Source organism: Ambystoma mexicanum, chromosome 6p (genome assembly GCF_040938575.1).
Source record: "Ambystoma mexicanum isolate Mex_15411 chromosome 6p, UKY_AmexF1_1, whole genome shotgun sequence".
NCBI classification, from domain to species: Eukaryota; Metazoa; Chordata; class Amphibia; order Caudata; family Ambystomatidae; genus Ambystoma; species Ambystoma mexicanum.
In genome coordinates, this window is record NC_090935.1 from 971,694,053 (window position 1) to 971,712,055 (window position 18,003).

At 45.2% G+C, this 18,003-nt stretch overlaps 1 protein-coding gene across 1 annotated transcript in view; it reads right to left on the reverse strand.

Moving 5' to 3' along the window:
• CEP120 (centrosomal protein 120) overlaps positions 1 to 18,003 on the reverse strand; it is a 1,008,936-nt gene that overhangs the window by 53,597 nt on the left and 937,336 nt on the right. The window contains exon 18 of the mRNA XM_069625584.1: positions 11,212 to 11,310. Coding sequence (XP_069481685.1) covers positions 11,212 to 11,310 — 99 coding nt within the window. The remainder of the gene's footprint in view (positions 1 to 11,211; positions 11,311 to 18,003) is intronic.

Consider the following 18,003-nt stretch of genomic DNA (forward strand, 5'->3'; position numbering starts at 1 on the left):
TTTCTCTTCCAATAGACTTCTCATCTCATTCTGTGGGCCCAAGATCCCTTGTTCAACTCTAATGCGTCTTAGCTAGGCCTGGTTTACTAAGCTGCCAAGCCTTTCTTTCAGTCTCTCTGGGGTGTTTTTTCATCCCATCCGTTCTCAATGGGTATCTCTCGACGCTTAGGTCCTTGACACCTCATGCAGCTTTACATTCCATTTTAACAAGGCCTGGTTCACCCCCTCCATGTGTCTCTTCGGTACCACTGTGACCAAGAAGATGGCTGTTAAGATGATTTCTGAACTCTGACCTGGTGGGCAGAGGTTCAGAAGGACAGTCTAGTTTCTTGGAACAGGGTAACCTTCTGGACAAGCCAGACCAATCAATATAGCATTGGCAGCCGTCAAGAATGTCTCAGGAGGGGTGAGGGTAAACGAAAGACCTTAATGAGCATACAGAATAAAGGACACTTACAAATCACTCCCAGTCAGTTGTATATATATTAAAAATACAAATATTTATTCAAGGCCTTTGAGTTTCAACACAATAGTTATTAACAGCAACACTTTTAAACCAACACAATCCTACTAAAATACATATATACAAAACCTAGAGCCTGGAGGGTTAATGCACAAAATGGGTCCACAACCTAGAAAAGGGAAGGAAGCAGGTAGGGCAAAGAGTCCTTAGGCAGTTCTGCAGTAATCACAATCGTAACTGAAAGGCAGTCCAGTCCCTAAGACGAGGGGAGCCTATTGTTCGAGTGTACTTGCAATGCTGGCGCAAGTGGTAGTGCAGATGGGTGAAACGGGGGCTCTTGGAGGGTCTGTAGCAGCTAAGAAAGGTGGGTGGTGTGATGCTGGAAATGCATCAGAGGGACATGGCCTCTGTATCCTTGTCCTTTACTGCCTTTTTATTGTGTGTTCTTTTGTGTTTTCCGCGCAGGAGTTCATGTGGGACTCCTGGTGGTGCAGCGCTCTCTCTCTTTTGGTTTGGTGCACAGGCCCGTGGGATACCCTTACGGCACCCGTGGGTGGGGGTACAACCCTGTGTCCCTAGTGTATGTTTTTGGGCACCTGTGGGTGGCCTGCAGAGCAGGGTATAGGCTGGTGGTAGCTCCATGCTGACAGGTGCGCTGAGTATCCTCCATTTTGGGGATCCCCAGGCCCTGCCATTGGAATCAGTTGATTCCGGATGGAAAACAAGATGGCCCCTGTGGCCTCTTGCTTTCTATTACCTATTACCTTGTTTTCCCAAAGTCCTGGCCCCCTTACTGGCTGTTGGGTGGAAGTTCCATATATGGTGTTGTTGTGAAGGCCCGGCCAGACTAGCTGGAGCCTTCCCATTGACAGTATTTTGTGGGTACCTCCTGTGGGTGGGACCTGGGTGAATGGAGTGTGTGACCAATATGCACTTCTTGTTGTGGCTGTCTGGTTTCTGGTATGAGAGACAGACTGAGACAACCCTGTCCGCAACTGGCCTGAATGCAGTGTGAGTGTTGAATGGCTGGGTACTCGTCCCAATCCACATTCCTTGTTGTGAGTGTCTGAGAGGGAGGAGGATGGCCTGAATGCACTGTGTGCCTGATTACTGACTGACTGCATGAATGCCCTTCTGCATGATAGGCTGCTGAGAGTGACCGAGCAGTGTGGATGAGAGACAAGATAGTATATCTGGGGACCTCTCACCACTGGAAATTGTTCAGAAGCGTTCACTTTAAGAGTAACTGGAACTGCTGATCCTCGACGCCCAGCTGGAAGACGAAGACTTGCTGTTGCATTTGCTTCAACCTAATCTGAAAGCTGCCAAATTAGTCAAGGACTGATCCGAGAGAGGACCTGGTAAGGCACCCTCTTCCCGTGCTCCGAGGCACCATCGAGCACCGCTAACCTTCGCCGAAGCTCCCTGGAAGTCAGACCCTGGAAAGGCTGCCGACCTGAGACGGGACCGCTGAGGAGAACGAAGCAAAGCACCCGGACTTCGCCGCTGTCAAAGTCCATTGCCGTCGACCAGGGTTTGCAGGTTTGTGTAACCGCTGGAAGCCCATCAAAGTTGTGTTGCCCAGCCGACGACCGGAGCCGCCCGCTCCTTTGCCTAAGAACATTTTAATCCAAGGACTCCCTTGTCCGCATCATCGACTGCTTTGTCCCGCCGGAGAAAGTCAAGGAAGACCAACGCGCTGAGGAGAATCCGCCGGTGGGGTTTCCCGCCACCTCACGACCTCAAAGGCTTCGACGACTCGACGCCCTTGTTGGGCCACAGTTCTTCTGAAACTCTTTGCGGTCCTGAACAATCTATCGCCGAGGTGCCCCGCACACCTCATCCTCGCAGGACGTCGCTGACGAGCACCGCCTGGATCGACATCGGGGTCTCGGCACCCTTGAACTTCTCATCGCCGCCAAGTTCACCATCTTCGACGCCTCTCGACGATCCGTGGCTCCTGCTTTAAAGGGAGTCACTCAAGAAGGATCCTTCGACGCGTCTCCACCAGGTACATTGGGGGGGTAAAACCTTAATAGGTAAGCGTACCTACAGCATACCCTTCAGAGACGAAAGGCGTACCGTTGATTTGTTATGTACATGACGACACTTGTGAAGTATGAAAACACTACCACATGTAAAACAAAAAAGGTGTTTGTGCGCAATGACCTTTACATAAATGTGTGGAACATAGTGAATATGTTTGGCAAAAATGTGCGTACAGAAGGCAAAGAAGTAGTCTACTAATGTGTGGACAAAATCATAAACCCTGTGAAGTGAAGTGCACTAATGGCAGAAATATTGCAAGCAACACCATTACCACTGACCTGTGCGCACATTTTTGTGTGTAAGTGCCACAAGGTGAAAAGGGTGAAGAAATGTGTAGTGAGAAGGTATAAGGAAGCATTACTTTTGAAACGTTTCTGTACAGCAAACACTTTCACTGCACCTGATCTCATTTTTCGACTTTTAGAAAGATACCAAATCTGACAACATAGTGTCTTCATGCAGAACTAATCTTGGTAATTGGGGCATCTGGGTAACAGAAAGTACCCTAATGGCACGAAAGCATAATAGATGGGCCTGAGCCTTACGTTGCCAAAGCAAGTGGTGTGCAATAGCGTTCTGGATAACGTACCTTGGCAGCGTAATCAAATGATTCCATAAAGACCTACGTACCATGATCATACTGCAACCTGCAACGTAGCATGACAGATTGTGAAGGGGAACATGAAATGGTTAAAAAACACACTAACATGTAAAAAGTAGAAAGGTATTTTTATTTCACAATGCACAGCGCTAAATCATCGCCCTTTTCTCAGTTGCAAAGAAATTGGACGTTTGTGTCTCTGCTGCACAATGAAAATGTTAATTTTGACAGTCACATTGATGTTTTCCCACACAGTCACCATGCGTTGGCACCACAGTTTTTAATCAAACACACAGTATGCAGTGGCGACAGAGTAGTCTGTTTCCTCTCACATTCATTGCCAAGACGGCTTCAATCGCTGTGATGTAGTCCATCAGAAAGTATGGTATGTTACTAATGTTAGTGGCAATGGTGACGTTGTTGTTTAACCACACAGAAATTATGCGTTGTTGACACAGTACTCGTACTCCTGTCACAGTGATTGACAAGGCGACGTGAATGGCTGCGAACTATGACACCAGAAAGGATGGTATGTTGCTTCTTACTGCTACAACTGCATACGGACAGAGGTCCAATACGGTCATCCCATTCAATGATGACACACATGCAAACGGTGACGGATAGCTGCACTTGACGATTAAAGAAACCGTCACTTGGACGCTGCAATCCATGACATTCGCAATAGGGAAGGAAGTTGCTGAGGGGAAAATGACAAAAAAGATCTATCAATACAAAGCCTTTGCGGAAATGTAAGGTGTAGCACAACATTTCTATACACAATTAATGTTATATTGGGAAATGTATTGACTCCCTAGAAACGGCAACAATGTACAATCTGCATAATAGGTAAAAAAATATAAATGCCACATAAATTTCGTAGGTAATAGTGGAAATTGTAGTGACATCGTACAGACGGCGGTAAGTAAATAATGGCAGTTTGGTGTACAGGCCTGAAAAATAAGCTTACATGATATGCACCGCCTCCATTTCGGCCTCCGCAGTCACACAGTAGTTTTTGCAAGAAGACGTCCTCGGCAACTGATATTTCATGTGCTTCACAAACCTTTTTGAAACCTAATTTATCAAAGGGAGTGTTTCACAAGCTGTGACTCCCTACATTCTTTTTGTCTCTGCCCTGTATGTCAAGGTCGAAAAACAATTGACCCTTATGAGGTTTGGTACATGTGCGACCATACTGAGCGCCTAGTGAAAAAATGAAATGAAGTGACCTTCACTCAGAACGCAAATACATTCTCATTTTGCAACAACATATCAGCAGTCAATCATGAGAACCGTTACTCCCGACCATGTGCAGACGCGCTGTGTTTACGAAACCGTGCAGGTGGTTGCCTCAGATTCCAAATTAAAGGACGCCAGTCTAACCACAGTACTTTTGGTGGTGGCTTCTTAAATAGATGCAGTAAGGACTTGTCGTACAATGCCTAGCAAGTTTCAGTGTACGGTATGATAGTGTTGACAATAAACCACTGTTTCACTTCCTACTGCCACATATAAGTAATGCTTACCTTTCGACACAGTGTTCTATAAGGGTTTGTTTGCGAGGATTTCGGCGTACAACACAAAAACGAAGTGACCATGGCGGCCGTATCAAAAGAATGCTACGCACTTGACGCTGCGGCAGTACCAATCGGTGAAAGCGCAACATCTTGACTTAAAGCATGCCATAGATTAGCCAATAGAAATCTTCTCCACTGAGCGAACAGGGAAGTGGGACCGCAGAGCGGACATAGATATCACTAATTCTTATAGTGCTACTTTTTGATCGTTTTAAAAAGGAAACTACTGGACGATTTCTCACAAAATTTACAAAAGTACGCTTTGGGGAACAAGCCCCTGCCGCAAAATTGGCGACAATCCATGCAGTGGTTTGGCCTGTAGCTGTGCGCAACGTTTTTGCCCCATTAAGTCTATGGGAAAAAAAGATGATTTGGGACCACCCCTATAACTTTGCCACCCCGGACAAATCCTTACCAAACTTTGGAAAAAAAATTCAGAGTGGCCCATATACTTTGCAATCTTTGGTAAGGATTCGTCCAGGGGCAGCCGAGTTATAAGCCGCCCAAAAAGTGTTCTTCCTATGGAAACAGCAACTTATCCTTAACTGCATGGCCACTACTGTGGCCATGTAATATATATATGTATATAAATATATATATTTTTTTTAAATGATGGATGTGCTAGGGAGAACCGGTAAGGGTTGCAATTACTCACCGACCCCTGGCACACTCCGACCAAACTTCAGCAGTCAAGTCCAATTCGGTTGCAGGTTCAAATGCATCAATCTCACGGCTCTGCGGCTTTCAGCAAAAAAGTAACAGTGTTGATTCCCAAACGGAACAGTGGCAATTTCTCCACTCCTGGTGGATGGATCAGGCCAGTTTCACTGTAGCATTCTTCAGGGCACAGAGGGTCACAGCTACAATGCACTTGCAAAGTTCATTTCCACGGCTGGGAGACACGGTAACCACGTGTACTCCGGTTCCCACACTCTCTTTACTCCAGACCTGGGAACTGAGTGTACGAAATTTGGTCTGAGAGTGCCGTGAACACAGTGCTTGCGATGTACAAAGTTTCAAGGGCCTCCTCGAAACAGCGGCGGTACCAGGGCAAAGATCCTGCGTAAACTGGTCAGCCCACTGGTTGGCCCAGGGACACTTCAGAGAAGGCTTACTTGCGGTTTGATGAAGGTGCCGAGAATAGTTAGTCCCACTATTCCAATGGGTCGAAGCATCTTCGCAGACCTTCTAGTTCGATCCGATGCAGAGGGGTCCAGCGGGACAGCAGCGGGCTCAGGTTGCCAAACCTTCCAGCGGGTCACCAGCGGTTCCTCGACTCAGCTTCTTAGTTTCAGGATACTTGATATCAGTGTTTGGAGCCTTCGCTTATCCAGAATCTCCTTTGCGCCAAAATGAAGAGGACCCAATGGGAGATCTGCTCACATACAGGCACACCATACGTGGACCAATCACGGACCACGGTGGTCCCAGGCATTCACAGCACACCTGACTCACTGGCACCTAGGATGTGCATTGGAACCAGACAGTCCAACCCACATCCTGGAAGCACAAACAGAAGCCAGCGAAAGCTTGACGTTTAGCGTGAGAATGCATGCCCAAATAAGGACTGACCCGTGTTGGCTCGAACTGGGGAAGGTGAAGGGGAAAGATGGCCAAAGGACCGGACAAAGAACCTTGTGGCATGGCCATTTTGGAGCCAGGCCACCTATTTATGCTAAATGCAGTAAATGTGGTTTACCTGGCAAGAAAGGGTTAAAAATACATGAAAAGATAAGCTGCCACCAGCCCTGTCCAAGGCACATCTGCACTTCTCCTAAAAAACCTTCCAGAGTATTTAGGGCCTTTAGAAATGACTGGAAGACGCAAGTGCACTATACTGGAAGGTACATTGTGCAGTTGCAACATTGACAAGGACCAAGAGAAACAAAGTATCCCAGTACTGACCGTCTTTAACCGCACTTAGACCGTATGTATAGAAATACAGTTACTTAGTTATGGCCAAGTAACACTATAAAAATGACTAACAGGTAGAAATATCACACAACACTAATTATAGATTACATATGTAGTCACTGGTAGAGGGCCTAATACAAATCAAACCCCTGTAAAATAAAGTACAGATTAGATTATGCACCACTAGTCCACAGAAAGTTAACCCCAATTTCAATGGTCCTTCCCTAAATTGTCTGGGGCTTTTCGCCTAAAAGTTCAGGAAAGTTCCTACAATGTTTGTGAAGCTGGAAAGAATTAAGGAAGGGTCTCTGGGGTCCAGTGAACAGTTCCAATGGTTAGAGGACAATGTATTTTAACTAATAGATGTGTCCCTAACTTTTGTAATGCTTGCGTCAGGAAGCTATGGTAAAACCAAAGTATAGTAAAAGATTTGTAGAAGTTAGGAAAACCTTTAAAGGGAGTTTAGGGGCAGGTAAAAACTATAATTTTACCCCACCTCCCACCCCCATACTACGATTCTTCCCCAGACTTGGCAGGTTAATGGAAGAGGATCTGAGGTTGCTTTTCCCCAATGTCAGTCGCAGTCCTCGATTTGCAGGGGTTGCAGGTAAGAGCATATCCCCGGTTGAAGTCTTTCGCTGGTGCAAGAACTCTTGGATGAAGAATGCAGCAAAACTCTATGCAGGACCCCTCTCAGGACTAGACTCTGGTCAGGTAAGCTGTATCAGACGGCAGCACGGTGACGCAAAGGGGCTCACTTGTTGTGGGTAGACTTTCCCTCCCATCTCTGGTCCCCTTGAAGCTAGTGCACCGAAGTTCGCCGAGGCGAGTCTTGTAGAACACGCTGGGGATTCCCCAAGTAACAGGTTGAAACTCAGAACGGCGACGCCGGCAGCACAGTAGCCCAAACGCAGAGCTAGTCAGCCACAGGACAGTCCCGGGAAACTTCCGAAGGCTCTTCTTCGCAGGGTACCGAGCAGACATCAGGAATAGATGTTGCCTCCACTCCATAGGTAACTGTTCCCTCGCAGGACTGCTGAAGAGCACGAGCAAGACAGGGCTCTGCCAGGACAGCAGCAGAAGTTGGTCACCAGGCCCCCTTCAGGCAGGTCTCTGGTGTCTTCACAGGTCTCACAGCTGGACAGGAGTCTTGGCTCCTTCAGTTTACACCAGGATCTCTGAAGAATAAGTGCAGGGCTCCTCTTCTTATCCTAAAAGCCAGGTATCAGTCGAAACTCCCACTAGCCATAAACCAGATGAGCCCACACACCCCAGCAGTGCACTGGCGGGAACATTCATGTATACAAGTCAGACACACTGAAACCACTTTGTGGATTGGGACCAGACAGTCCCAGCCCACATCCTGCCAGCAAACGCACACAGCCCTCCAGTAGCCAGCCAAAAGCTTCTGCTTTCCCAGGCACTGGAAGTCCTTAAAAGGATTATCCTGGCCACACAGGCCAGGAAGAAGGCTAAAGAACAAGATGGCCAAAGGACACGCGTTAAAAAAAAAAACACATTGAACACCAGCCACAGTTAGTAGCCAAACGTGGTAAGGCTAAACCGAGAAGCACCAACAAAATGGTAAAAAGTCACTGCTGCTACCAGCTTGTCCATTTAGCACACCTAGAATAAGGAACAGGTTACTTACCTGTAACTGTTGTTCTCCAGCCTGGGCCTGGCATGGATACACATGCTCATGAATATTCCCTGTCAGGCTGCGAATCCTCTGTAAAGAAAAAATCAGTTTGTTTCGTTTCTGACCTGTCTTTCTCCTAATAACCAATCACTGGTCTCTGGGTCATACTGCCCTCAGCCAATGTCTGCCCTCTACAGGCAGCCATCTTCAGATTTTTACTGCATGTTCAAGTGGTGGGAGTCCTCGTGCTTAGCTCTCGGGCTTTAACTGCGTATTGCGTTTTTTTGAAGAGTTGACTCTTACTTTTTCGGTCAAAGCGAGCCTCAAGCTCCACCGATTCATCTTCCGATTAACGGGGACCCATTTTGGAAATTTTCTACGACCCACAAGGGTGAATTTTCATTGAATTTCACTTCTTGGAGGATCCCGGAAGATCTTTGAGGCCTACCCTGAATGGACATGGCTGAAGACAAAGGAGAGTTGAAGCTCGTTGGACCGAAGCTGTTTAGGATCTGCCCAGGATGTGGACTACAGAACGTCTTCAAGGAACATGAGCACTCCCGGTGCCTCTACTGCCTGCACTCTGACAAGTTGCACGTGGAGGAGGACTGTGCGTTCTGCAAGGACATGTCCGTCTGGGGGACCGTCGCAAACGACTGACTGGCTGGAGGCGAAGAACACAGGGAAGGTGAGCCCCAGAAACGTACTTCTAAGACCTTTGAGGGCGCTCCAGAACCGCAAGCCCGGAGGCACCGGGAGCGCCGTTGGTACGGGCTCCTTGGCTGGGCGCAGCATTGCAGATGCCGTCAACCACGAGGCAATGCTCCGGCTCGACGAAAAGGAAGTCGGAAAACCCAGGTAAGCTTTGGCAGAAGCCCCGGTTGACTCAGACGGAGAAAGCCAAGGGACAGGGGTGGGGGGGGGCAATAGCGGTCTCATTCCTTTGGCTTTTAAGCTTAGCTTTTCCACAACGTGCATCCTTGACATGCGACCCCACACGCCAGTCTTCCCAGCTTACCTGGGATAGAACGCCTTGCTTCCTCCCATCTGGAGGGGGATACAACCAATCTTTGTGTAATTATGGATACAAGATTGCACAGGGTTGTGCAGGCCTTTGCATTCCATACGCTGATGTTCAAAGTAATGATTTATTGAATCTCATGTAAAGGTACATTTTCCAAGGGACATCATTCCGACAGGCATGCTTAGAAAACAAAGGCTAAGTGCCACGTTTCTCAATTGTTTTAAGAGATTGGAAGAATTGATTAAAGTTGTAAAGCAAAATAACGTAGCAAATAAACCACCTGGTACTATGACTAAAACATCTCTCAATCAAGTCCGCGCAATCTTTGTTCCCCCTACGATTGCCTATAAATTAGGAGCAGAGAAGTAAACATACATGCTCTAGACTAAACAACAGCTTAATAGCAGCCACCGCTCACTCTCCCACTCGCACATACCAGGAAAGTCTGTGGGAAAATCCGAACACAGGCCGAGAGGCGCTCAAGTGAAGTTTTCTGAAAACAACCCAGGGTTGACAACTACGTAGGAGCGTCTGGACGGTTTCAAGGGGCAGTTTTCCAACTTTCATTTTGGCATCCGGCTGCTGGTGGTTCTTCTAAAGAAAGCTACATTGCTAACTTCGATCACATTAATTAGCCCAACTCGGCTTAGCAACAAGAAGAGTGCGGATGTCTGCTGCCGATGCTGGAGTAGTTCCTTGCTTACGAGTCGTTGCAAAGTGTTATTCAAATCGGCAACTTTGCTTCTCATGTAAACAAAAACAAAAAGACATTTAACAGACATGGACAGTGACAAGCTCTTTGTAAAAATCAATCTTTTTATTTTGATTCATACAAATAAAAAAATAAAATAAAAAAAATCGGCATTTACACAAAACCTCAGACAGCTGTCGCACTGGAAACAACTGCCCAAGGGACTTCTAAATAGTGAGAGACACCAGTACGAACGTGGGTCGCGTTCCTGGTTAACCCCAGCCTAATGTATTATAAACACACATTAAAAAATAAAGATGAAAAAAAAAGTTTAGAGTCTTTGGAAACCCAAATGAACAACTCATTTTTAAGCCAATCAAGTGCTGTGCCATCTGTATTTGAATCAAGGAAGAATAAAAGGCAGGAGGCATACAAATGTAACAAAAAAGCTATTATGCAAGGTGGACAGGTACATGCACAAACCGAATGGGCCTGGGGCCTCTTTTTCTGCTCCTCTTGTCAAATCAATGTGCCCCTACTCTTAAAGCGTGGCTTCTAACCATGTTACAACCAATGCTGTGTACAGTAGAAGGGAAGCTATTAGTAACCAGGCAGAAGGAAATGTTATTTAGGAAAAGTTGACTTTCATGTTCCAACTACATTAAAAGAGGTCCTTATTAAGAATGGTTTGCTGTTACATTACGCTCTTGTAATAATTCAGAAAATGGACTACTCGAGGTCACTTTTGAGTAATGGAAATGTTTCTTTAAACATTTCTTTGGCAGCAGGCACAGTGCATTCAATTTCGTTTCCAAGACTTACCAGCTGGGTTCTGTCATTAGCATTTATTAACAATCTAAAATGCGGCTTTCAACATCTAATCCTCAACTAGGCCAATGTTTTGTATGGTCCTCCAGAGGGCTTTGGTGTGACAAATTACTGGCAGAGATTACATCCCCATGGCTAGTCACCAAAGGCACAGCGGTATTAACATGGTACTAATCCAATTTAAACAAGACAATCCCAGTAGAGGAGGCCGGCGAGAAATGCAGAAGCAGGCAACCAAAAGAGAAAAAAAAGCCAAACAAAAGAAAACTACTTAGCAGTAAACTTTAAAATGTGGATGTTAACAACAAAAAGAAGAACAGAGCTGGCACCCGGTTTTTATCCTGAAAAGAAAAGGACAGCCTGCGTACAAGAACTCCTTCATTTATGTATATGTAAATGCACGACGGCATAGTGTTCTCGCATACCTGCTTTAATCGAGAAAGTTCCTTCAAAGCTCTTCCCCACTGTTGCTTGTAATGCAACTTGGACTTTGTAGCCGATTCCAACTTCCTTTCAAGTTCCACCTAAGAGCGATTAAAACATTTCAGCTGATAAAGTACACCAGCGGTAACCTTCATTGAAAGATGATATATACAGAAAGTCTGGTCATAGCAGAGTTTGTGCTGCGGCTCATACAAATTCATCTAAAGCCGTTATGCAAGTTGAGCGTAAATATTATGGCAGATGAACATTTTCTTGTTTAAAATATAGCCTTATTTTGGATTGCATAACAACCTGTCCGAATGCACGAGATTTGTTTTACACACTAGACCGCTAGTATAAACACATTTTTACCAGATTTCTAAAGTGGTGAAAAACACACGCTACGAAAACACATTTTCCTTTAACAAGAGTGTTCTAGCTATAGGTTGTTAAACTTGCTAAGCCAGCACTTGAAGGAAAGTATGATACAAGGTACACTTTTGTCACAACTACATACACTGGTACGATATACTACTGCAGACCTGGAAAGGTATTGTTAATGATACAGGCATAATAACCCACGGTATCAAAGATATAACAACTTCAAGCCTTGGTTATTTTCAAATCGGACTTTCATTGTAGGATTACATCCAGATTACAATACCAAGTGCACATGCTACAAAGCAGGGAATAAGAAGGTGACGTTTAGCCAGACTGGATATCATCATAAGAAGGCATATTAAAAAAAATGTATAAACCTGTTTCAAACATACAAGCACACTGGCATTCAAATAATGTTATTCGATTACATTGTTTTATATCAGTCTTGTATGGGCAGCCAGAACATGAACAATCAACTCTGATGCAGTCCACGTAAGTGGAGCCGCATGTTGCACGTACCACTGTGGAGATCAGTCAAAATCACAGCTCTCGGAATAACCAATGGCCCTGTATGGCATGCTGGAGGCCATCAAATGCAATACTCCTCACAGTGGAAAATCTGCTGCGGGCCAGTGAGTGGAGATTGTAACGCTGTGCGGAGCTGTGAGCTATCTCACAAGATTGCAGCTACCTGCAGTGGGCCATTTCTCTGGTGGCTCTACAAGAAAGGAACACACTAATGGACAAAGGCACAGGCAAAAGGACAGTCTCTGATGCCAGTGGAGAACTCCTACTGGTGACGCAGCCTCCAATGCAAACAGGCAGCATCACTTTCAAAGGGACGAGACATGTCCATGAAAGGATGGACATTGGGGCACCTGCACAGTGCAGCATCAGTTGATGGCCCTGGATATTGAGGGATTGTGCTGCTTGCCATGCCATGCCATGAAGCTGCTTGGCCTTGTCAACAGTTGGTTGCCCTGCTAGGCAGCTCTAAGATTCTCTCGCACTAACACTTTCGATGGAGCCGACATACTAGGAATTTTGGCATGGAGCAGAGTGCTGAACCCATTTTTTTATGGTGACTACCCAGGCTAGATCTGCTAACTAACAAAGCCCGCACAAAGAGAAGAAATGATTGCTTTTAATACAAGCAGGTTGGTAGTCTTTCGGCACTGTTAACAGGACTTTTGGCACCAACTTACTTTACAAATTGGCGGACATGAAGTTGTACACAGCTCCTTGAGACACCTCAATCAAAAGGATCCTGAGTCCACTTGTGAGTGCTTACTAGAAACCCCTACTGAAACGCTGAGTCCCAGAACCAAGTTTTAAAAGATTTCCCAAACAATAGATGATCTGTATTTGCAAAGCTGGGGAGAGTTTGCTCCATTAGGAACAAATACTCACAAAAATGGAAACGACTGGGCCATGGATTTCCAAAAATTAGGAACCCTCAATTGAATCTGGTTCATGCAAGTCATGAGGCCACTCCCTCACTGAGATCGGAACTGTATAATCCAGAACATTCTGAAATGTCATCCTTTGGCCAAGACAGGAGATTTTTAAAAAGATCCTAGCATCCAGAAGGGAGCCAGTGGAGATTTCTCAAGATAGGTGCAATGCATTTTCTCACTCCTGCAACCAGTTTAACACCAAGTGGTTCCTTCAGACGAGTGTGAATGCACCTGGGGAAATGTACAACGAAAAGCCACCAGAATTAAGAACTAAAGATTAAACCAGCAAACAACTGAGAAACGGAATAAAAGGTTTGATGGCTTCAAGAAAAGGTGAAAATTTGAAAATGTAAGAAATTAATACATGGCCAAAAAGACAGGGTGGGATCTAAAAGGAAACCCAGTGATTTGACAGAGGTAAAGAACATGTAGACACATGAGAAAAATACAGATCTAGTCAAGAGGTGAGAGGTGCTGATGAGAGAGTAGGAAAGCACATCAATATTCTGTTTTAGAGGTATTGGGTTTGAGAAAATAGGAAGTCACCCATGACATGATCCTTGTGACGAAAGTATCGCATCGGAGAAGTCTTGACTCAAAAAAACCAAGCTGATACAGGAGTGTGTCATCTGTATTGGGGTGCATAGGGATGCTCATCCCTGCAACCCAGAACTCCAACAGGCTCAATGAACAGAATGAAAAGCAATGGTTGCAGTATTGACCTCTTCAGCAGTCCATACGACACGGGGACTGGAATGAAGTCACATTCCCATATATACCCACTAACGGCATCCAAATTGGAAACAAGGAGGACAGGACAAACATGGCTTCTGTTAAGTCAAAAGTCTTCTCGCAACTCTTTGAGAGTGCCTTTACGTTTTTGCTCAGCATCTTGGTTCGCTGACCTCATTTTCACCACAGAGTCCTGACCCAGACCTCACTGGTGATGTAACTGTAGTGTGCTCCTTAAAGAACCTGCAAATCACCCAATCAGAATGTTCAAAAGATGCACAGTGGCCTTTTTTCGTTTGCATATCGCCTGGCTGAGCTTGTTGTGAGTCTTGCTGTCTGCGGCAACTGTGTTTTGAAAAGGCTGCATAATGCTGCAGACTTTGTGCTGTTTCAGGGAACAAGGGCAGGTGGGGTTTAAAAGTCCAGTGAGACACCGCAATGGGGCAGCGTTTACTCTGTACAGGTGGAAATTAATATATGATCATTCGTATCTTTCCGACATTGGCTTTTATTCTAAAAAAAAAATATATAATCATAAAAGGCAAACTACCAAATATCATTAACTCTTTCTTTGGGATCAAACAGATCCAGGTGGATTTAATAAGCGCAATAGTGCTTCCGCTATAGATGAAGTCAATACTGCATCCAATGTAGAAAGTCACCTATTACCCGATATCTCATCTGCCTTTCTTTAGCACGTTTTCAGAATCATCTGCCATATCCCAACAAAAACAATTTGTTGGAAATTCTATACTTGAGCGACATCAAGCTGGCATCAGGCCTGGGATGAAGATGGACGGTCGCCACAGCTAAGATGGATAACATCCGAAGGATGGTGGATGGAGGCAGGGCAGGTGCCATGATTTTATTAGCTGTATCCGGGGTATTCAACACTGTTGACCAACCCATCCTCTCGGGCGTCTCTATCGCCTAGGTAGTATGGATCAAGCTTTCCTTTCTCAGCGACAGTTCGAAATTCACGGGTGGCAATCAAGAAAAATCAGGAAATACTAAATATAAATGTAGCAAGCCCCCAAGACTTGCCCTTTTAGTCAACCTATGTTAAGTTGATTTATACCGCACACCATGGTCTCCAGACACTCTTGTTGCTCTGTAAGGTAAAATGCGGTGGGTTGGTTAGGGAGGAGTAGAGGGTGTTGTGCTCGACTGTTGAAGTATGTAGAACCAGGAGTAACTGGTGGCTGTGGGTGTGTGCTTCCTGGGTGTGTTTTGTACCCTGGATGCTTATTGTTGGCAGCATACAGCATGTGTTGTTGGATGCTCGAGGCTATTGGTATTTGTGAGTTGGTTCGAGACTGAGGTGCGTTTTGGGTATTTTAGCAGGGTGATTTGCTAGCCATCTGGGCATGTGTAGTGAGGGAGGGTGGTAAAGAAAAGGAAAAGTTTAGTATGTTTTTGGATGGTCTCTGGGTATTTTTTGTGCAGCTATGATTTTGTTTTCTGTTTTGTAGGGCATTGACCTTTGTGTTGGCGTGCAGTAAGATTGATGGGGCAAGACTAAAAAGGAGTGGACATTATCTAGAGAGGTTGGGTATGGGCTAGGGGTCTTTGGATTCCCTGGGTTCTCTTGATCCATTGGGCAGACTTGTGTGTGCATTTCCTGAAACATCGGTCTGAGAGGTGAGGAGTGTTCAGTTGTCGTGGTCCTCACAGTTCATATACTCAGGCTAGGGTTTCAATGCCTTTGTGTATGTTGTTTGGGCATTGGTTGTACGATATGTACGACCACTGGCCAAAATGCTTCGTTCACACAGTACTATGTTCTATATCCATTGATAAGCAAAAATATATCTGCTTTGCGAGAGATTACGGAATCATTTCATCTCGTATGGCAGCATTTGACGGATGGATAAATCAAAACCATCCAAAGGTCAACCTTAGCAAGACAGAAGTGATGTGCCCAGGGCAACCGTATTAGGTTCAAAACCTTGTAAGATACCTCCATACAGATCAACTAGATGGGGAAGAAATAATTTTTTTCCATCCAAGTCTCTGAACTCTGAAAAAACATATGAAAACATAAGAAGAAAGAAACATACCCCCGGTAATAATCTTTTGACTGCATGTTGACATGCATATTGACCCACATATTCCTCATCTTAGATATATTCGTAAGTCTGCTTGAAGCTTTGGAAACTTTTGTCATAGTATCGGGTGCCATGCGTCGGAGAGTTGTGGCCCTAGACGGCCTCCGTCCTGTCCTCAGCTATGCCATCGACGCTAGTGTAAGTAGCTTGTGCGGCACTGTGCTCAGTTCTAGTTTTTTTTCCTCACTATGCTCAGCCGTCTTAAAGGAATGAGCCAGACATTGAAAGAGAGGAAGTTGTAAAAATACAGAAATTCTCAGCAAGATAAAGGGGAAGGATGGGAGGGCAACGAGGAATATGTGGGAGGAACATCCAGTCGAAAGAACATTACCAGGGTAAGTAATTTGTCTTTCGAATGGATTGTGTCCTCCCACGTATTCCTCATCTTAGGTAAACTACCAAAGCAGTATGTAGTCGGAGGTGAGATCATCATTTATTGCTGATTAATGCTGTGAAGTACAGCTTTGCCAAATCTCGCCTCCTGACCTGACATAGAATCCAGGCAATAGTATTTGCTGAAAGTGTGTAAAGGGGACCAAGTTGCCACACTACAAATGTCTTGTACGGGTACACTTCTGAAGAGCAAAAGAAGTAGCCACTCCTTGGGTGGAACGCGCTCTTAAACTATTGAGCAGATCTTTGTCCGCCAACGTATAGCATTCCGAAATGTATACAATTATTCAGCGAGAGATTGTCTAGTGACAACTTGTCCCAATTTGTCATCTGAGTAGCCCACAAAGAGCTAGTCATCTTGCCTGATTTTGAACATTCTGGAAATATAGAAGGGCAATGCCTCCTAGGGTCCAAGCAATGTAATCTTTCCTCCTCCCTCGGGGGATGAGGAGGTGGGTAAAAAGCATGCAACACAATCTTTTGAGCTGAATTCTGAAACCATTTTTGGAGCGAAAAAATGACATACCCTCAAAATAACCTTATCCTTTAAAAAAGGTAGTAAAGGGCGGTTTAGAATAAAGAGCTTGAAACTCACTGACTGGGCTGATGCAATTGCTGTTCGAGAAATCGTCTTAAGGGTTAACATTCTCAGTGGACAAGAATATAACAGTTCAAAAGGTGCTTCCATTAGGTACCTCAACACCAAATTCAAGTCCCAATCCGGTACAATAAATGGATCCAGTGGAAAGCTGTTGATTGATCCCTTTAAGAACTGAATTACAATAGGGACCTTGAAATAGTATCTTATCCTCTCAGAAACCAGGCATGAAGGTTCAGAGTACTGATTTCTTTGTGTGACGGGGACGAATGTCGAGGTCTGGACCTCGAGTGTTTCAAATGTTTGGAGGGCTTTTTCACAGGTCAAACCTCAATGGAGTCATCAGATAACCGCTTTTTTGAAGGAGTAGTATTAGGGCATTTAGAAAGTAGCCAACCTGCCACAAGTTCCCTTTCCTCTGCCTCAAGTTCACCGACAGGAACTGCACCCGTCTACTGTGGTCCACATCCATACACCAGAGGCAGATACGATGTGGGTCTGTAATGGACATCCAAGCACCACAATCGGAGCACCGTTTGAAACAGGTCTTCGGTGTAGACATTTTTTACTTCGAAAAATCCTGAAATATGCAATGAGAAATCGCAGAGGTGATGAACCATTCGAAGCATGCCGAGCATGTGGGAAAATGGAACTGAAGCAACGGGCGCCGCGCAAGCTACTTCTATACCAGCATCAACGCCACAGCCAAGGACAGGATGGGGACTGTCGAGGGCCACGACTCGACACCCGATGCTATGAAAAGAAATTCTGAAGCGGCAAGCAGACTTACGACTATATCTAAGATGAGGAATACGTGGTAGGACAATTCATTCTAAAACAAACTTTTTTAATTTTAGGAAAAAAGATTAAAACTTATTTTCCCACAAGTGCAATCCCCACACTGTATATTGTTCACGGAGTATCAGATGAGTATTTGCTACTTGATCTACACCCTTGCAACAAAACACTCTTCTTGAACCAGCACCTAGGTGCCCCTGCATGAGTGTGCTATACAAAAGTAAAATATGATGAGACCTCCATAATGTCATGGCCTTGCAAATACTCTAGGTAAGGAGCTAAAATTAGACACAACTGGATCGGGCTGGATAAACAGGGGATAGAAGA